We start from the raw sequence: 22,096 nt of genomic DNA on the forward strand, positions 1-22,096 counted from the left end.
TTGAAGTTGCAGGCCTAGGAAATCGCTATCAAAAGGGCTTTTCCTGGCCAAGAGGTAGACATGCAATGGGATTGCAAAATGCACTGCACGCAGTAGAGAAGAGGAAGCTACAATGCATATACATTGACACCCTGATCTAAATTTCACTTTTCATGGTCTAGATTACGTCATATTTGTTTCATTTATCTGTGACGACTCAAAATGTACACTATTGACATTTATAATACAGATTTTTAGCCCTTACCATATATTTGGTCCAGCTTTTATGTGTAGCTCTACCCTTGCAGGAGTCTATCTGCATGAACATAAGGATGCTACACACACAAATACGGGCTAATTCTGGGTCCGCTTCCTGTTTGGATAATCTCATTCAAAAGTTTTTTTAAAAAATTAAATCAGGTGTGTAGTAATAATTCTCAGGAACCATATAGTAATATATATATATTCTGGTCCTCATTAAAAGCAGAAATGTTTTAAACAAAGATTCTAATGAACATTACTAACAGTATGATGGAAACCAGAACTTTTCTGGACCTTACGCTACTGTAGATCAAAGAAAGGCTTTTCCATCACAAGATGTTAAGAAATCTGTCACCCACCCAGTCCTCTTGGCTCCGACGTTCAGAAAATAATGAGTTGCCATTAAAAGCATTGGAGTTCTTTTAATTATTTTTCTTTAAAAAAGCATAATGTTACAATAGAACATTTTTGCTTTTCGTGGGATCTACTGGTAGATCTCTGAGTGATTTCCTCTAGATCTGGAATATTTCTGACTCCTGGTTATTTTACATGAGCAGCACAACAATCTATCCTCACCAAAATTAGGCTTCTGAAGTGAAGAAAGCTAACTAGGAGTGGAATTTTGTGGGATAGGATTGTGGTCTCAGTTCTGATCAGTTCTGATACTGAATAAAATGCCTAGGTTCAGAATATGTCCAGATGCTCCGTGTTCTTTAATTCTAATTATGTGTCATTTGTACCTGCCTCTTGTTGTGGATATTAGTGTGCTAGTAAAAAAAACAACAACCCAAAGTTGATCTAACAAGTAAACAGAAGCCCTCCCTCCCCTGGTCTACACTGCCAGCCCAGTCACAATATGGAAGGATTGTGCTTGTGCGTGTGGGAAGCTAACCATCTTCCATCCCCCTCTACAAATATTGTCAAGACTCTTCAGTCCTTCATGAAAAAAATCCTTCCTCACCAACATTTTTCTTTAAAAATTAGCCAAAGTTTCAATCTACAGTGTTTTTTGGGGGGGGAACTATGACATTTTATGTGTGCTGTAGAGTTATCTAATGTAGTTATTTTTTCCAAAACGTAGATCCCATCTCAGAAGGAGAGACTGTACTTTTCTGACTAATTTTTAAGGCTTAAGGCAGCCTTTCTCAGCCTTGGGTTCCCAGATGTTGATGGACTACAACTCCTATCATTCATAGCCAGAAGGGGCAGCAATCAGGAATGATGGGAGTGGTAGTCCAACCGCATCTGAGCACCCAAGGTTGAGAAAGACTGGCTTAACGCAATGCTGTCCCATCCTTGGCCTACTTAGAGAATCTTGTCTGTACCTTTCAATGAAAGTAGAGAGTCAAATTAACTGAATTATTTCTATAGCACCACAACGTACATAGCACTTTGCAGAAAAACATGAGCAGAAACAAAAACAAAAAACACTCAGTTGTTCACAATCTAAATTTCCACAGAAGGAGGAAAAAGAAAGGAGTAACAGGGTAAAAATATGTGTCAATAGTTTCTGGTACCTAGGGTTAGTGTCAGTGGGGTGTCAGTATCAGATGGTGGCCAAGGACTTCAAAGAAGAGATTTTGAAGACAGGCTTGAAGGACAAGAGAGGTGGCATTTATTGGTGGCCATGACAGGTGGCCATAGACCCCCAAATGTCGATTACCATTTCCATATGTTCATGCGTGAGAATAGGAGGGGGTTAATATCATTCCTCTCACAGTTTGGCATAGATCTCTCATGCAGAAGCATGTGCACACTCGCACAGCATGTATCCAGGAAAACACCACTTAGAACAGCAGATCACAGCCATTCACTGCAACATAAAACACAAATTTTGATGGGAACGCCACACTTTGTGCTTAATAATTGAAGGTGTCCAGCCCTCCTCGCTTAAATAAGTTCTCCCTGTTGCTCTGGCCTATTACAGCACTGTCTGTCCTCCAGACAGAATCAATTTTGCTCAAGGCATATTCCCCTCAAGCTATACTTTCAAACCACTCTGCGGACACCGTCAGCAGTAACTCAGGCACAGCTCAGAGGCTCACAATTTCAAACTAATCACTTGGCTTCAGTGAATTGATTTTGTAGCTGTTCCCCTTTGCAGGTGGCTCTACCCTTTTTGTTAAACAACAGCAAGTATTCTGACTGAGTAGCTCCTGAAGAACTGAGGAGGGGGGGGGGGCGAGTTATCTGCCAGTTTCAAAAGAAACTAAGGGGAAAGACAGGGATGCAGCAGACATACTCAGATAACGCCAGGCAGGGTGAGTCTGTAATTCTGTGTCACAGAACCTGCCTTTACCACAACTGACTTGCCCCATATCTGGATTTGTGTGGCAAGCAGCTCCAGATGAATCAGGAACTTTCTGGCCCTCCAGGTGTTGCTGAACTACAACTCCCATTAGCTCTGACCATTGGCCACAATTGCTGGGGCTGGTGGGAGTTGTAGTTCAGCAACAGCTAGAGGGCCAATGGCTCCCCACACCTGTGTTAAATCCCATATTTCCTAAACATAAATGACTTGTCTTCCATTCCCTCAAGACTACCCACTCTGTATCCTTTTCCTGTTTCTCCTTTATGCAGCACTTAGCTGTGTTTCCTGCATTGCAGAGAGTTGGACTAGATGACTCTAAAATTCTGCAATTCTACTTACACGAAAGGTGCGAGTACTGGGGCCTGGAAGGCATCTTAGTAACAGCACAAGCCTATACATATCTGCTCAGATATAAGTTCCATTGAGATCAGTGAGCCTTCCTCCAAGGTAGGCAGATGCAGGGTTGCAGTCTTAGTGAACCTTTTTCCGTGTCATCTATCTGGATGCAACAGTGAGAATGAACCAGTAGAGGCTGCTCCACTAGGGTGAATGCAATACTGTCCAGGCCATCTCAGCCTGGCTTTAGTCATTCCCCACCTATCTGTCTTTGTCCAGTCACGTTCCTCCTTCGCAGTCTTCATATCATCCTTGCATTAATTCAGGAGGTAGATGGGGACAAAACTAGAATGAGTTGGCTCTGCCTGTGACTGGCTCTGGCTCTGTCTCTGTCTCCTGTTGGCTTCTCTGCCTTCTACCCTATCAGTCCTAATAGACACTGGCCACAATTAGGCATCCAAGCACTGTATTGCATGATGGGCTCTACAGGTCCTGTTACTCCTAAACCAATCACACGCTTGCTTAGGGCATGTTTACATTGCACCATTCATCTGGTTTCATTGCCATGGCCTCCCCCTCCAATAGAATGTGTAATCTGTGGGTGCTGTTGTTAAAGTGCTGAGAATACTGTTAGAAATTTCCTGATCCCTTTATAAAGCACCAGCACTCAGGGCTTCTTGAGTACAGAAGCTTGCTTTGAAATTGGTTTAAATTGCATGAATTGAGGCCATGCAAGGCAGCCTGCATTTGCTAAGGAAGAAGGCAGATCCGAGAGGCAATGCAGTTTCATGGATTACAATCCCATCCACTTGCAGCCTCTTGGTGATCTATCCATAAACTAATGATATTAAGCTACTTTGTTTGTTTATTGTACTACCCATCTGACTGGGTTGCCACAGCCACTCTGGGCATATTCAGTTGAGTTACAGTCCAGGGCTGGCTCCACTATTAGGCAGAGTGAGGCAGATGTTAAAGGGCATGGAGTAGATACTGCTTTGAAAGTCACGTGGCTTGCCTCACACCTCCCAAGCTAGCATGCCTCCAGCAAAATATAGAAACACAATAAAACATTAACAACTTCACCATACAGGGCTGCCTATATATGGAACTGCAACCTTAATCCATCTTTCTTTCAGAAGAGCTGTGAAATGAGACGGATAGGGCCAACTTTAGAAAGTGTGATGTCTCCAGTAGGGCTCTCATACAGGTACAGATAAGGTCCCTGTCTGCTTACTTTGAGTGATGCCGGCACTTTTATTTTCAACAGGAACTCACCGGAACTCAGTTCCGGCACCTCTCAGGTGGGTACTATTGCCATTCTAAGAGAACAAAGGAGGCATTCATGGTTAGTTCTGGCACCTCTTTTTCTAAAAAAAAATAGCACTGAGCTATGCTACAGAGTGGTGACTGGGGCAACCCAGTCAGATGGATAGTCTTTCTTTCTTTCTTTCTTTCTTTCTTTCTTTCTTTCTTTCTTTCTTTTTTATTTATTTATCTATCTATCTATCTATCTATCCATCCATCCATCCATCCCCACTGAATTAAATTCAATTTGGAACAGGCAGCCCCAGAAGGCTTGTTACTTGATTTATTGCTTGATTTAGGGGTTAACTTTTTAGTTCCTGTTCATACCAAACCTATTCAGTTTGGCATACCCCAGGCATAGGCAAACTCAGCCCTCCAGAGGTTTTGGGACTACAACTCCCATCATCCCTAGCTAACAGGACCAGTGGACAGGGATAATGGGAATTGTAGTCTCAAAACTCTGGAGGGCTGAGTTTGCCTATGCCTGGCATACTCAAAAGCTTTCAGGAGGAATTTACAGGGTTGAGAAACTCTCGCAGCTGACTGGAGACAACTTTGATACCAAAAGGTAGGACGATTCCAGTCAGCCCATCAAAAAAACCCCAGCAACATAGGCTGCAATCTATAGTGGGATTGCTTGAGTAAAACAAACTTCTGCTCAAACATTGGGGCTTCCATTTTCTCTCCCCATCCCTGCAGCAGCTGTATCAGCCACTTTCACCCATAACAGGTAAGAGTGACAACAATGAAATACGAGCTATGATCAAACTAGAACAAAAATACACAGGAGCTTAACATCCCAATGGATGTAGGGCTATTGATGAGCACTTTGTGAAGAGACACGGTGTTGCAACTTCCTCTGAGTTTAAGAGTGACACTTGGATTGAGTCAGTTTCAGATCAAATCCACACAGGAACAACGAGCCAAATGACAAGATCAGGAACCTCACCCAACTGCTGGTCCATACCCCATCATAGAGTTTGATAGCCACCTCTTACCTATAAAAAGCTCCTGGCATTTATATGACTAATATGTCAAGGAGACATTTCTAATATAGCCTTGTCTTAGAGCAGGCATATCAAACTCCCAAGAGACTGCGATCTACTCCCACTATAAAAAAACAACAACCTGGAATTGATCTATCCATTGGATTGACCAGAGTTGTTGAGCTTTTTCTGAGGAGGAAGACCCAAAGTTGTTGAGCTTTTTTTATTTTTATTTGGTGGGCGTGACCCCTAAGGATCATGCGGTCAACCAACATCGACCAGGGGCACTCCACAGTCATTAGATCAGAATCAGCCCTTACGAGGATTCTTATATTGGCAGGGTGGTTTTGTTTTGCTTCCTTGTATGTTTATTCCCAATGCATTCACAGGTCTGGCCCAGCAGCACCCCTCCTTTACTCAAGATACCCTTAAGACTCTAACCCCATGCACTTCAAGACCAATTCCATCTTGCAGCAAAATATGCAAGTCAGTTATGCAGAAACATACCCCTGCAAGGTACTGTCAGGAGCTCGTCCCACTCTCGAGTAGCATTACTCATTGTGCAGGATTACAGACTTGCAAGTTCTGCACTTTACAAGGCGTTTTGTTTATTTAGTGAACTGAAGCTGAGGGGAGTGGGGAGAAAAACCTCTTTCAATTCAACAGTAGTTTTTTTCTGATACTCAACCTCAACCTGTAGTGGCGTAGCGTGGGGGGTGCCAGGGGTGCCGGCCGCACCGGGCGCAACATTTGGGGGGGCGCGTTTGGCCAGCCCTCCTCGAGGAAGCAGGAACCCCACTGTCCTCGGACCTCCTCCGAAGCCTGGTGGTGGGGCGGAGAGACCTCCTCCCGCCGCCAGGCTTCGGAAGGATGCTCTGAAGCCTGGCGGTGGGGCGGAGAGACCTTCTCCCCACGCCAGCCTTCGGAAGGCTGCTCCGAAGCCTGGCGGTGGGGCGGAGAGACCTTCTCCCCACGCCAGCCTTCGGATGGCTGCTCCGAAGCCTGGCGGTGGGGTGGAGAGACCTTCTCCCTGCACCAGCCTTCGGAAGGCTGCTCCGAAGCCTGGCGGTGGGGCGGAGAGACCTTCTCCCCGCGCCAGCCTTCGGAAGGATGCTCCGAAGCCTGGCGGTGGGGCGGAGAGACCTTCTCCCCGCAACAGCATTCGGAAGGCTCCTCCAAAGCCTGGCGGTGGGGCGGAGAGACCTTCTCCCCGCGCCAGCCTTTGGAAGGCTGCTCCGAAGCCTGGCGGTGGGGCGGAGAGACCTTCTCCCCGCGCCAGCCTTCGGATGGCTGTCCTGAAGACTTGTGGTGGGAGCAGTGGCGTAGCGTGCGGGGTGCAGGGGGGCCTGCTGCACCTGGCGCAACATCTAGGGGGGCGCGGAAGAGACTCGAGTGCTAAAATCCATGGGTTAGGGGCGCAAATTACTTGCCTTGCCCCGGGTTAGGGGGCGCAAATTACTTGCCTTGCCCCGGGTGCTGAGAACCCACGCTACGCCACTGTCAACCTGAACTAGTTCTACTGCAGTGGAACTGTTAAGGTTCTGGGAAGAAGAGTGTGTTACACACCAGTGTGAGACCTGAAATTAATTTGTTAAGCAGTGCCAAATGTATAGCTTGGAAAAAGATCTCTTCCCTCTAGCACCATGTTTCCTCCCCTCAAATGAAGTGCCATATTTTATATAAACAAACACTAACCCTACTGATACTTCCATAATACATGGCCCAATCATTCATAAAAGAGCAGATCCACTCTACTGAACAGGAACACATCACTGGGAATCCATAGCATAGAAGTGGTAAAGTTATCATGTGCCCCAAAAGCTAGGAAAACATTACAAAGCCTTTGCTGGGCAGTGTGGGGAAGCTGTGGCCCTCACAGATGTTGCTGAACTCCAACTCCCATCATCCCATCATCCAACTCCCATCGTCCCATGCTGGCTGGTGCAGATGGGAGTTTGAGTCCACAGCAGCCAGGGGCCACCCGACTGGGGAAGTCGGGTCTCAAATGAAATCAACTAGTTCAGCCCAGCTTTCTTATATCAAACTCCAGATTAGGTCTCCTACACACAAACAACACGGAGAAACATAGGAGCTCTTTCTCCTTGAGCCTGTCCACACAATGAAGCCGCCACATGGACTGAGAAAACCACACAGCTCCTTCTCACTCAGCCAGGACACAACTGGGTAAGAAAGATCCATGCAATGGGTCCCACCCACATAGCTATGATATGCACATTCTTACTCAGGCCGTAGGGAATCTGCTCCCATGTATCTCTCTCCCCGTATGTGTGAAGAGCACCTTAGTCAAGTGAATCCTATAGTCACGTTTAATCCATTAAAGTAATAGCAAATTGACAGTGCCAGTACACAAGTCCTGCCTGTGATAAGTTAGCACTAGGCCAACTATCAGTTGCACCCAAAAATACGACTCAGGTGGGAAATAAAGCAGTGGGGGGGGGATAGTTTGTTTTTAATGCCAATATTTTCAATCTAGAATTGTTTGAACACTGAAAACATGCACTTTAGGAGGTATTTCCTCAACTGAAGGACCTTCCAAAAAACATGAAATCAAGTCAATGTGAAACACAGTCTGAGTAAACGATGTGGCTTATCGTTTTATAAGGAAGTGAAGGACTGCCCTGCCTTTTCTATGTGAAATTTGTATGTATGTGTCCCATTGGTATGGCCTTAATGCTCCATTAAGGATGTGTTTTGCTACATCGGACCCAGAGAACAAAGCAACTGCTTCCTTAAGAGTAAACATTTTTACATCATGATAACCTGTAACTTATATGAAGTACAGCTTGCATGAACACACACAAGGAGAAAAAGAAAACATTCAGATATCAATGGCAGATTATTTTTTTGGCTTGTAAAAATAAATTTTAAGAGAAAAAAAATCTATTTCAGCAGTTTGAAGATGGAATGTAAATTTCTGTTAAGTGTATATAAAAAGTATATTTATTCAACCATACATTCATGCCAATTCCAATTAAAAACAAAAATAAACATTTTCTGACATTTTTGTTTGTTGTGTGTTACTGGCTGTGGGGGCATCAGCCCAAGACCTAACTGGTTCTTAAGCAATGTTCTTCTGACTTTTATAAATATGCTGCCTCACTCTCCACACTGGTAATCAGGCAATCTGTATCCTGCCTTTTCAGCAGACAAAATATGCATATGGTTTGTGTTTGCTGCTCAACTTCAGACTACCTTGAAGAAGACCCATTCTAGTCAGGCTTTCGGCCTGGATGTGGGACCAAACTGGCCCTGGTTGCCCTAACAGATTGTCTCCTCCAGGAGAGGTGGAGATGGGCTGAGACAGGGGATTGTCCTGAACCACTTTTGATACCATTGACAATGGTATCTTATTGGACAAGACCTGGCAGTTGAAAGCAGAGTTACAGGGGTTCTTACCTACAAGGCCAGTTCCAGAAGATTGCGAGACATGTGTTTGACTCTGTGTCGGCTAACCTGTGGGGTCCCAGAGGATTCAGTTCTGCCCACAGTGCTGTTCAATCAATGTCTGTATGAAGCTACTGGGCAAACACATCTGGCCTTGGGGAGCCGGGTGTTATATCAGTATGCAGATGCCACCTCACCTGAGGGCATCAGGTTGTGGACCAGTGTCTGGCTGCTGTAATGGACTGGATGAGGACTAATAAATTGAAACTGAATCTAGATAAAACAGAGATGTTGTGTCTCTTGCGTCTGGGAATCAGGTGAATGTCTTGAAAGACCTACTTTGGCTCCCAGTACGTTTCCGAGCACAATTTGAAGTGTTGGTGTTGACCTTTAAAGCCCTAAACAGCCTCAGCCCAATATACCTGAAGGAGCGTCTCCACCCCCATCGTTCTGCCTGGACGCTGAGGTCCAGCGCTGAGGGCCTTCTGGCGTTTCCCTCACTGCGAGAAGCAAAGATACAGGGAACCAGGCAGAGGGCCTTCTCAGTAGTGGTGTCAGCCCTGTGGAACGCCCTCCCATCAGATATCAAGGTGATAAACAACAACCTGACATTTAGAAGACATCTGAAGGCAGCCCTGTTCAGGGAAATTTTTAATGTGTGACATTGTAATGTATTTTTTATCTTTGTTAGAACCTGCCCAGAGTGGCTGGGGAAACCCAGCCAGATGGGCAGGGTACAAATAATAAATTATTATTATATTATTATTGTTCTTGACAAGGTTGCACTCTCCTTGAAGGAGCAAGTTCATAGGCCAAGACTGGTTTTGACTTCTACTGTCACTGGAGCCTCAAGTTTCTTCAATGGCATGAAGAAACTTTTTAACAGTTTGCCAGCCTGGCCTCAGTAATTTATGCTCCAATTCCTGGCAGGACTGCTGCAATAATAGGATCTCCAGTATGGCACCCATGGGCGCAACAACACCCTTAGACTTTTCCTGATGTCCACAAAGTCTCTGCGATCCTCTCGCCACTCCCCCATTTATCATGTGGGGGTGAGGGTAATTATCTTCCCCGCTCTTTAAAATACATGGAACTGTAGTCCAAAGAACGACACTCAGATTTCCCAATTTCTGTTTTGTGACTTATGTGCTTCTCAAGGCTCAAATCAGAAGTGGAGTAACCAAGAGTGGAAAGGGGCAGAGACTAGAGGGTATGGAACAACTAAGAGGGGGGAGTGGGGTGCTTCGGGGGTGGGCCATGAAAATCTGAGCCTTGATTTGTGGTGCTGGGAAGCACCAGAAGTGATTTTTACAGAGCAGTGCCATATAAAATCATGCAGATTCAAGTGGATCCATTTTAGTGCCACTGGATCACTTTCGCTCAGACCCCATGGAAAGCCCAAGCGTGCACATGTGCACAGATGTGAACACACTTTCTCTCACCACAGGTGGATGGGGAGAGAAGAAACCATAGATAATGGTGCACATGGTACTTGCTCAAATTTCCCAGTTCCCACAGTATCAAAAAGTTTGGTGACCCTTGCAATGTGCTCTAGAGACTACTTGGAAACTGCAGCTATTGCAAATGCAGCAGCACAGCTATTGCATAGAACCACTAGTAAAGAGTTGCACTACAGTAGTCCTTCAAGGACAGCACTTTGTGCCAGTATGTTTCCAGTCCAAAGTCAAGGCTTTGTGAGTGACACAGAAAAGCCTGAACAAGTTGGGACCTTCTTACCTGAAGGAGTACCCCACTTTGGCTGGAAGTTAAGCAGCTCCACAGTATAGAGGATGCATCACACAGGTGAGCCTTCTCCGTGGCAACCAGTTTTGAACTCCCCAACCCTTGAATTTACACTGGCCTATTATGTTGCTGTTGAACAGAGGCTTTTGGAAATTGGTGTTCAGTTGAGAATTATGTCTCCTGTTCTACTTGTTCGTGTGATTTTTATTCTGCGGTACTGTTTTATTGAAGTGACTGTTCCCCAAAGATCTTGAGATTAAGGGGCACAATATAAGTATTTTAGATCAATATTTAAAGATGCCGTTAGGAGCACAGACACAGAGAAAAAACACTTATGCACCTATGATGGGATGGCATCAAAGTAAAACAATTCTGCATTGTGGTGTTGGAACTAGTCAGCCAGCTTTTGGCCCCAGACCTGATGTTAACATTGCTCTCAGTTTAAAACAATCTGAATCCCTTGTTGCACCATAAAGAACTAGTATTGCCAACAGCAGCTCGGATGGAGGGCCGCAGAAAGGCCCCCAAAAGAAAGGTGGTGGGTCAAATTATACGACGTAGCTTCCTTGGAACACTTAATCGATCAGAAATGTAGCAGAACATGGTCATGTTTGATACGACTGTCATTCATCAGCTTTAATTAACAGAATTAACACCACCTATCGGTGCCCAATGGGACGCGGGTGGCACTGTGGGTTAAACCACAGAGCCTAGGACTTGCTGATCAGAAGGTTGGTGGTTCAAATCCCCGCAACGGGGTGAGCTCCCGTTGCTCAGTTCCTGCTCCTGCCAACCTAGCAATTTGAAAGCACATCAAATTGCAAGTAGATAAATAGGTACTACTCCGGCGGGAAGGTAAACGGCATTTCCGTGCGCTGCTCTGGTTTGCCAGAAGCGGCTGTCATTCTGGCCACATGACCCGGAAGCTGTACACCGGCTCCCTTGGCCAATAAAGCGAGATGAGCGCCACAACCCCAGAGTCGATCACGACTGGACCTAATGGTCAGGGGTCCCTTTACCTTTTTATCAGTGCCCACTGACTCACATTGTGCTATAGCGGGGATGGCTCTTGGCGAGACCATTATGAAAATTATGTACTTGGCAATTTCCAGTTGTGCCAAAGCTGGAAATCTTGGTAAGAATTCTGCCATGCTGATGTTTTCTTAATATTTTGGCAAAAAAACCCCACCCTAATAAAACTTTGTTTGGGGGGAAAGAGCACACACAACTAAACAACAGGAGAAAACCTTTTTGTTGCTTGTATGCTGCTTCTGTATTGAAACCAAGTGGCTTATGTTAAAACAGACAAGATAAAAAGTTAATATATATATTGGAATAAAGCCTGGCAGGAATTAGCGCAATTAAAATGACAGCAACATGAAACAAACAATTCCAACCAATGGAGCTAAACTGAACTGCCAGTGTTATTACGACTGGCACTGGAATAGATGAAGCCTTTGATAAAGCAGTGGTCATAGGTCTTTAAGCCCCTGTGTAGCACAGGTAGTTCCACTGGAGACAGGTCCCATGGTCCCTTGTTATTTTTGGAGCCTCAAAATACCACCGTGGTCAAGCATTCTGGGTCAAAGTAGTCACTACATATTGGTGTGGTTTTGTTTTCATGGGGGGGGGCTTGTAATGTGTGTCAGCTTGCAAATTTAGGACACAATTATTAAACACCGCCCTGAGATTTAAACATTTTTATTGACTAGTTAAAAGCATTTTGTTAATCCATCATTGTATTGTAAACACTGAGATAGTTCAAAACTGTCCTCTCTTATCACTAATCGCATCCCATTAACTGAATGTACTAGATCAGATCCAAGATTATGAATGTCCTGTGCTGTAAGAAGCTAAAATAATTAACTACCAAGAGTAACTTTTCCACTCTCTCACACTTTCCATATACTCTCAGGAACTAGCCAAACTCAGAATAGTACAGCTGGATTATATGCACCATACTGAACAGCTTATTAGATACAAAAGCTTTAAAGCTTGAGGAGGAAGTGATTAAGCATCTCCTGGAATAGTACTCTCAGCTTTGCAGAGTGAAATGCAAGAGAGACTATAGAGAAATTCAGATTCAGATAATCTCTTGAATCATACGCTAGCAGAGTGAAGCTAGGGACCAAGAAGTTATTTATATGAGATCTCCAAAGCCAGAGGAAGTGGCTCAATAAATTTAGTTAACTCAAAACAATGGAAAGTCGGACTATTGGTCCATCCAGCATATCATCAAAACTGAATGGCAGTGGCTGTTGGGTTTCAGACAGGACACTTTCCCCGCCATACCCGATATACAGGGGACTGAACCTGGAACCTGATGCATGCCAAGCACACATCCTACTCCTGACCAAAGGACCTTTCACAGCATAATAATAAAGCCCAAGTAGGGATGGGGCTTCAAAGTGGACTCATGCAGATTTATAAAAGTATTACTTCGTTTAATGAATTCAAGCTGAATTGGGACTAGCTATTCTGTATCAGCAGAAGTAACAGCTCGAAACACTGAAACCCACGCACATTTGTGTAGCACATTGAAAAATCAGTTACTTACCTTAACTGATGTTTGGGCGCATTTGATAGCCCATGGTATCCACAAGTTAATTATTTGAACTTTATAGTCAATTTATTAAGCAATAAAATACTCTAAACAAACTTTTGGGTTTATTCAAATCACACAGACCCTAATTTCCCATTTAAAAAATTCTAGTCCTTAAGTTACAGAGATGCTTGAAACAGTTTAACAAAAAGCTAAAAGGTTGACTTTTAACAGAAATGGCTTAAAAGTCTTCTGAGGTTTGGCATTTCTTCACATTATCAATTGCAGAATGCAAACACTGCATAATTCAACTGCAGCACACCACAACTGTGCCATCATATTTGTGTGAAATAGGCAAGTTTGGATTAAATGCAATTTAAAATTGTGGCCCACAACACTGACCCAATTCCTACCGACATCACAGCCAGAGTGCTTCTAAACTGGGAACCCCAGTTATTCACCTAGATGCCTTGCACGTTGCCTTGTTCTCGTTAAATTGTGCGCAAGACCATCAGCAACTCCAACAGCTGCAATGATGTTTCTGCATTTTATTTTATTCTGTATATACATTCAACAAAAACAGATGTCTTAGCTTATGCAATACCATGAATATATCACAGTGATAAAGGTTATCATCAGAACCAGGGTTTAATCATTTCACCCTTATTTGAATGGCATTTTAAAGCCAATGATGAGTAACATCATCGCAACATACTACATATACTGCATATGTGCATACTGTAAAAATAACGCACTGTAAAGATTTAGGGTGTCGTTTCCCATAGTCACATATGGAAGGCACTCGCTTCAGAGCTAATGACAGTATCAATACATAGTTGGGAAGTCCTCAGAATGTATTATAAAATGTTACAGAATTCCATGAGGCTATTAAAAAACAAAACGTGCAACTCTAGAAAACATATATACCCATGAGGAGACATGAAGGACAAACAGATCTCTTGAAAGACTTCAACATACTCCAAAAACTGGATAAAGCAAATCTAGACTTTTTTATTTTTTTTAACAATTTGCCAAGACTGGAATGAGAGATAAATAGAAGGCACAACAATTTTGTTTTCGTTTTAATACAAATACAAACTAAACATGAAAAAACTTCCCTATTTCAATAAAAAAAAATATCACAAGTTCAGGAACAGTGTTTTAAAGAGTCAAGTTCTAGACATTTAAAACCTATCCCGCAATCCTTGTAAGTGGTAAAACAGTAGTGAGAATTCCTTTTCGTGATCGTGTACCAAAAGAGAGCATTCTATTGATACCCTTTATTCCACTTTTACAGCGCCACAGAGAAAGGGTAATGTCAATTTTCAAGCGGCAACATCTCCAGACCAAGGTCCAACAGGTCATGTGACCCCACCCCCCCAAAGGGGTGACGGATTTCCCTGCCCTTGAAACGTTTGTCACATACTAGTTTTTCCTATAGGCTCCTGAACACATGCAGCTGAAAAGGTTAATTCCACTGACTGAAGCGCACCCCATTTCAGTAAGGAGGAAAAAAAAGCGCCACACATTCCATTAGGAAAAACAACAGGTACAAAAAAAAAATCCAGTCCACATGTCTGCAGCAAGCAAGGATTCAGTTCTTTTCTTTTTTAAAAAAAATCCACTTTTCCCGAAATATTGTTCCACAAAGCTGGAATCTGGGACAAAGACTAGAAAAAAAAATCACGAAACCAAACACAAACAAAATGGGCCAAAATAGTATCAAACGTAGCAGTCTATAACAGGGTAGGGCCACATTCCAAGATACCCAAGGCTGAAATTCACAAATCTGCAGGAAGAAGGGTTTGTCTCATCATGTCATCCATTAATCACTGGCGTTGCCCGATGCCCCTTCCAGTGCCAAATCCTGGTTTCTGAGACATTCCTCCACGTGGAGGCCCTCGGATCCCACCTCCCAGCCCCCCACGGGGGCCACCAGGCCCACGGGGTCTGTTGTCTCGGCGATCACCCTCCCTGGCTGCTCGCGTTTTTTTCTCTTCCACATTTAAACGCACTTCTCCTCTGAACATGATCGGCTGGAAGAGAAAAAGTGGTAAAGTGGAATCAACAAACAGGTAAGAAAGTACTAAATACGTAGAATAATACATTGAAGTGAATTATTGCATGCAACAGACATTGCAGAAAAATAAGATCCTGATCTCCCAAAATCCAATGTCTTTGTTTACTCAGGTTGTGAATTCTTTCAACCTCCCACCCCACCCATATTTGGCAAGGATAGTTTTTAACTGTTGTGTAGGCCATTATTTTTAACTATAACTGCAAATTAATATTGTAATCTAGCCAAGAGCACCAACAGCTTTGTCTATCTATTCCCACTTCAGCTGCCACCCCCAAGTTAAACAAAGAAGCCATTCTAATTAGCTTCTCTTGGTTTTTTGTGTTTGCTTTATTTCAAAACATCAGTTTTTAATACACCTCAGTATAACCTTTATCACTTAAATATCATTTAATGTACCCTATTGGCAAGGATCTTCTGAACGGGTTCTGGATCGTCAAACACCACAAATCCAAAATTAGGGAGCTTTCCTCCACTGTTGATACGGAGTTCCACAACATTCCCATAACCTGCAAAAGAATTTCCAATTTCTTTGATCACACATTAGACTGTTCTGTAGAAATAGGCATGTACTTTTAGACACAACCCTGAAGCCCCACCACTAGGCAAGCAATATTCAAGACTTACGTTGGAAGAAATCCTTTAGTTCTGCCTTATCCACATCATGAGGGAGATTCCCAACAAACAGCTGGTGACTGTCTGGGTACCTCACAATACGCCTAGTTTCCATGTCACCTGGCTCTCCTTCCCGCACTTAAATTAAAAAAGATAGACATAAATCATTCATCATCTTTTGCTTTCTATAAACACCATTATAAGCTTTGCCTACTGGAATAATGGCAGAAGTCAACAGACAATAAAGCTTCAAATAAAACACAAGGAATGAGTGACTTGGTGCTCCCATTCAAAAGCCTGTAAACAGACTGAAGTGTCCACTTTAAGATTAAATTGTGGTACTTCAGATTTTGAAAGCATCTGGTTTAATTTATTCCCAAATTCTGTCCAACTCTTACGACATACTCTTATTGTATTTAGTTTAACATCTTTGAGTATCACCACAAGAGTTGACTTTATCTGTTCCAACAGTGAGCGCTGCTTTAGTAGCTATATTGTTATTACCAAGTACACCAAATTTCTTACTTGGTCTAGGGCCTCTTTGTGGTGGGATATTTGTCCGTTGTTCTCTCACCCTCTGGTCTCGCTGAGGTCTCTGCGGTGGAGTCTGGGATTCAGGCTTTGATTCAGGACGGGGCTGCAAAGATGTACCAGCACAAATGTAATGCATCTAAGTCATGGGTAGGCAAACTAAGGCCCGGGGGCCAGATTCAGCCCAATTGCCTTCTAAATCCAACCCACAGACGGTCCAGGAATCAGTGTGTTTTTATATAAGTAGAATGTGTCCTTTTGTTTAAAATGCATCTCTGGGTTATTTGTGGGGCATAGGAATTTGTTCATTTATTTTTCAAAATATAGTCCGGCCCCCCACCAAGGTCTGAGGGACAGTGGACTGGCCCCCCTGCTGAAAAAGTTTGCTGACCCCTGATCTAAGTCAAGCTTTGTCAACATCCTCATACCCTAACCATTCTAAACCTGGGAACCCCAAGGAAAAGGAAAAACACAAGTTCAAATGCCAGAATAGAGGAAGATTTATCGGCCCTTTCACTTGAAATCATATGCCAAGCAACGAATTTCAAGAACATTTCCCCTGAAAAGGATGCTTTTGCAGAGAAAAACAAAAAACGAGCATGTCATAAAAAGTAAAAATAATGCTCTACTTCTTGAAATACTATTGATTTGCAATTAACCTGACAGTTGTTGATCCTGGTTCAAGTTCATTAGTTGGCTGGTATATTTTTACCTGTGATGCAGGCAATTTGACAACGTGAGGTGGTATGCCCGATACTGGAACAGCTCCACTAGGTGGGAGATTCTTACTGGTTACAGATGCCCATGAAGATGTCTAACAGGAACAAACAAGATTTCATTATTTCTGAGTAACACCAGGTATCTGTGTTCTTCAAAATTACAAAGTTTCTTGGACATGTACAAATTTTGACATCTTTCTTCAAATAATTCTACAGCCACAAATGTTTGTGTTAGAGACAGCATGTGGGCAGACTGCACCTTGCTTAGAGGCTTTCGGTAGATTTTGCTGTGACTGCCAAAACTGCAACCCCCCCCCCCCAATCAAATTCATGCCACCAAATTTAGTTGTGCTCCTCACTTGCATGACAGGCTGAGGGGAGCACTGCTTTCACGGGATGGCTCTCCCTGCATGCCTTTCTACCTTCGGAAACTGCACTTTTCTAAGCCCGAAAGGGTGTTTGGTGGCCTGGGGGAGTGTGATTATGTCCACAGGGATATCCCTGATGTGTTTCTATCCTTGTAAACCGCACTCCCCCAGCCATGCTGTTTAGCATGCTAAGGAAAACCCCATATCCGTGGGTAGCTGGAGCACAAAGACCCCCAAAAGCCCACAGCCTGTGGCTACTAGAAGAAAAAAATGTTGCCCATTCATTTTTATGTCTTTAAAATATTTATAAACTGAACTCACACAAAAATATATTAGAAATGTACAAAAATAAAATCAAGAAAGCAGAAAGGCTATTTATAGAGAGCCTTTATATAAATAGCATTTAATCCTTGGAAATTAAGGTTCCTTTCAATATCTGGAATGCAAACTTAAGGTGTGCCTTACAAACTGTCCTAAAGGTCTAACAAATGGCTAAACCTACACAATTTATGAATGGCTGCTATTGTCAGGCTCTTTTTGCCAGCAAGATACCCAATAGACAAAGAGTATTCTTCCAGATACTACTTAGAGCAGTTATGGGGAACAAAAATAGAGAGGTTTTTTGGACTTACACAATTCTTATGCTACAATGTGATATAGGGAATGCTGTAAAGACTGAAGCTCTACAACTTGGCAACTACAGTACAATCCGAACAATTGCCTTCTTGTTATCAAGATAGCGGCCACTGACTTTCTGCTAAGGTACAACTGCCTTTTCTTCAACCAAATGTGAGTACACAGGAATTATCTTGAACATCTTGACAGCTCTTGTAATCTTTCTCACTTCAAACTTAAAAATACACACGAGTAAATGTGAAAGGGGATATCATTAAAATCATGCATGTTACCCTTGAGTCCTCTTGCACTACGGGAGCAGGGTCCACAGGGACTGGAGAAGGACTCTTCTCCACAGTCTCTTCAGGCGCTGCTTCCTCCAGCGCTGGCTCAGTTTTTTCTTCCTGAGCCTCTGGTTCAGGCTCCTGTTCAGGTTCAGGTTCAACTTCTTGTTCCGGCTCTGCAACTGGTTCCTCCAAATGTTCCTCCAAGTCATTGCTGTTGGTGGAAAAATATTTTCATTATGGTAGCAATGCATTTGCAGAGCTCAAGCACCAGGACCATAAATGGAATCCCAATATTGTGCTATTTCAGTACCAGGGTTACAAACAAACATCCATCCAATCTGAACCCTCATGCAACAATGCTTTGTTAAGTCAGCAATGTTCCCTTTTTAATCAGTATGGATTATACTCATTCATGCCCTCTCTCTCTCTCACACACACACACTCCCCTAGAAATCTGAACTTCAATGCTCCCACCTCAGTAAATTTTAAGAAAGGCCTGGTGGACTTTTAGTTATGCAAAAAGAATGCAGCATTGTTGAGTATATTGATGGACACTTGTTAGAACAACAGTCTTGAGATCAGGCCCTATTTTTTTATATTTTTTTTGCAGTAAAGTCAGCACTGATTCTGAAGGAGACCATTATAAAACAGAAATGAGATTAGGTTTAGTCTGAAAAATTAGTATTCTACAGAATATGGGTCTCCTTCCTACATTTCAGCCAGCAGTTATAGGCAAACTGGTTAGAAGCAGTAGCATAGTTATGATTGCAACTGTGTCTGAGTTACCTGACAGACTGCTCATAGTAGGCTGCTGAATCATCAGCAACTGCCTCAGGAGTCTGTTGCCTATCCTCAGGTTCCTCTGCTTCCTCCTCAGATTCTGGTGAGGTAAAAAAAAAAATAGATTCTACACCGATCAAGTACAGGACAAACTTCCACATTGCAGTCAGAATGTACACACAGTGGCTGCATTCTCATGTTATAGTAAGCCGTGCTAATCGTTGACCATGAACATGCAAACTGCTTCTATCTCGCTCCTCTTCACTAGCAAACAGGACATCACTAGCACACCGCAATGCTTACCTTCATGTTTTGTCAAAACTGGAGACTGTTGCTTGTTTCAATCAAACGAATTATGACTGCTAAGCCAAGAACAAACCTTGGCTTCAGATTGGGTTTGGAGTGAAACAAACCGCAGCCCCCAATCTGGACATTGACACTAGGCCAAGAATTTTGATTCGTTGCTCCTGCTCGCTAGCAAGGAGTATAGGAGAGACAAACTCTGCATTCCTGGTCAGCCACTTGCAAATATACTCAGTGTTTTACATATTAGGCATGGGGAAATTTGATTTTTGTTAGCTGAAATATCCCCTTACCTTGACATTATTTTAATTAAATATTTAAGATTTATAGCCTGCCCCCCTCCAACAATGCTAATACCAGGCCAGGTACATTATAAAACAGAGTACGCAACCAAATATATACATAACCAACAGTAGAATGCTAATAATCTAGTTGTTCACATCATTGCACAAACAGCTGATCAATGCTCAACACATTTCATAGGCATGGTTTTGACTTAAGCTTCTAAACTTCAAGTAAGTACAAAGCACAGGGTTACAAAAGGTATGAATGACAGCTGCTAAAGTTAAGAGCTGGTTTTAGCCCCTTAACCAGCAAATCTGCTTCTATGTCTTGGCATGGCAATTACAGGAGATTGAAATGCTGAAGAGAGTAGTGAATCCCAGTAATAAACCTAAACCATGACCAGCAAAGGCCATACCTCCAGTGACATGTTCACTATTTTTTCTTCTGTTTTGCCATACTACTTAACAGTCTCTTCATATACAGCTCACACCAGGAGACATCTTAGATAAGGCGAGTGACAGTTTATGGATGGGATTGAAATTACATAAAAATGGCAGTGAAACTTCTCAAGACTGGTCTTCATCAGTTATTGACCAAGATCAAATTCCTACATTTGGTAACTTTAAAAACTCTTATATAGATGTAAATAAAATTTGGCTGGCTCAAGTTTTAGCACTAAGTTTTACTGTTCCTATTAAGGTTTTAGCATGTTCTGATGTCTGGGGAAAAGGTGGGATATAAATACAGTGGTGCCCTGCAAGACGAATGCCTCGCAAGACGGAAAACTCGCTAGACGAAAGAGTTTTCCGTTTTGGAAGTGCTTCGCAAAACAAATTTCCTATGGGCTTGCTTCGCAAGACGACAATGTCTTGCGAGTTCCTGCTGGTTTTTTTTCCTCCCCCCCCCCTTTTCTAAGCCGCTTATCAGCTGATCCGATCAGCAGATAAGCCACTAAAAGCCGCTAAAAGCCGCTAACAGCACTAATCCGCTAATCCGTCAATGGGCTTGCTTCGCAAGACGAGAAAACCGCTAGACGAAGAGAATCACAGAACGGATTATTTTCGTCTTGCGAGGCACCACTGTATATTAATAATACTAAGTTTATTATTTGTAAGCAACTTGCATTTGACTGGGCAAATCGTGTTATCATTTTTTCATCACAGAGAACTAATTTAGGAGGAAAACACATTGACAGTCTTGGTACTTACCCTCTGGAGGTTCAGCATCTAAATCACCAAAAACTTCATCCTGGTAACGGAATATGTCATTATGGACATAAAACTTGTTCGCAACAGAACCCTGAAGACAACACACGGAGAAAAGGAAGTTTAGTCTACTGCATTCAGTACCAGTGTACTATGAACACGGTGTTCATGTTTAATCTGGCAGCACAAACCCATTTTGCTTATGTTTGAAACAATCTAACCCTGCTTTACCTACTTGCACTATGCTACAAATATAGGGGGACACTTCAATTGTTACATAAACATTACTTCCTGAACCATATCAGAAGTACGCTCTACTCAACTAAAAAGCATTCATTCAAAGTGTCAATGATCAGAAGAAAGCTAAAAAACAGTTTTTAAAAACAAAAACATAATAGCTTTTAATGCATAATTTATTTATTATGATTTACTAAATTTATATACATCATGATAAAGGATTATCATGGAAGCAGAGATTTTCAGTAACTAACACAGCCAACTAAACAGTGAGACGTCAGGATTAAGACAATGAGTCTACCAAAGCCAGCAAAAATTTCAGGAGCCGTCACACTCAGACATTTAGAGATTTCTTATTTATAAATTACTGGAACCAGGCCTTATGACAAATAGTGCTTTTCAGTCATGAATGTTGATAATTATCCCTTTGTCTATGGTATGCAACAAAAACAGAAAAAGGACTTAACACATACACAAATGCTAGGCTTATTCTGGCAGAGCCACATATCCAAACACAAGTGCATCACAGTTGTTAATGACTCTAAAGTAAAGAAGTTCTGCAGCCAATGACAGAGGGGAGCCAACTGAACCTTCCTGGCATCCCCAATCCCACTGCCCTGATATAAAGTCACACACTGATGTTGGGCATACTGGTTCACAGACTAAGATTCCCACAGGCTACATACCTCGGGAGCAAGGACAAAAGTCTGCATGAATCTCCGCATTGGCTGCGTGTTATTGGAGAGCTCACCCATGACCTGTACAACAACACCATCATTCAGAGTAGCATGAGCGTCCACGTGGTGGATCTTCGTGCGGCAATCCTTAAAATTCAGTGACAAGACCTTCTTGTGGATATCCTACAGAAATCATATTGAAATATGTATGAGCTACTTTAAGGATTCAAGCAGAGATGAACTAGAAGTGTCGTGAGTTTAGTACTGCAAAGAATTTTAAAAAACCAAAAACCTGAAACATTAATAGGCCCAGACTACCTGCAGTCTGACTTAACTGAAGTCTTGCCTTTCTTACAACAGCCTTCTATTTTATGAAAGCTTTCTTCATTTAAAAAGGGGCTTAATAATTAAGAACATAAGAAGAGCCTGCTAGATCAGGCCAATGGCCCGTGTACACTAGCATCCTGTTCTCACAGTGGCCAAACAGGAAGCGGAGCATAGCCATCATGGCTAAAAGCCATTGACAGAC

General features: G+C 42.8%; 1 protein-coding gene across 2 annotated transcripts in view; it reads right to left on the reverse strand.

Annotated features, from left to right (window-relative positions):
* Positions 1 to 13,859: 13,859 nt before the first annotated feature.
* Positions 13,860 to 22,096, reverse strand: part of G3BP1 (G3BP stress granule assembly factor 1) — a 29,513-nt gene continuing 21,276 nt past the window's right edge. The window contains exons 4-12 of one of the 2 annotated variants that reach the window (XM_081181130.1): positions 21,577 to 21,750; positions 20,657 to 20,747; positions 18,867 to 18,960; positions 18,087 to 18,291; positions 16,804 to 16,905; positions 16,086 to 16,197; positions 15,573 to 15,698; positions 15,345 to 15,475; positions 13,860 to 14,904 (exon numbers count right to left, since the gene is read on the reverse strand). In XM_081181130.1, the coding sequence (XP_081037256.1) occupies positions 14,698 to 14,904; positions 15,345 to 15,475; positions 15,573 to 15,698; positions 16,086 to 16,197; positions 16,804 to 16,905; positions 18,087 to 18,291; positions 18,867 to 18,960; positions 20,657 to 20,747; positions 21,577 to 21,750 (1,242 nt within the window). In that variant the 3' untranslated portion in view covers positions 13,860 to 14,697. The remainder of the gene's footprint in view (positions 14,905 to 15,344; positions 15,476 to 15,572; positions 15,699 to 16,085; positions 16,198 to 16,803; positions 16,906 to 18,086; positions 18,292 to 18,866; positions 18,961 to 20,656; positions 20,748 to 21,576; positions 21,751 to 22,096) is intronic. The other variant, XM_081181131.1, reaches the window with a different exon arrangement.

The sequence above is a fragment of the Podarcis bocagei genome (assembly GCF_964188305.1).
Source record: "Podarcis bocagei genome assembly, chromosome: 2".
Taxonomy (NCBI): Eukaryota; Metazoa; Chordata; class Lepidosauria; order Squamata; family Lacertidae; genus Podarcis; species Podarcis bocagei.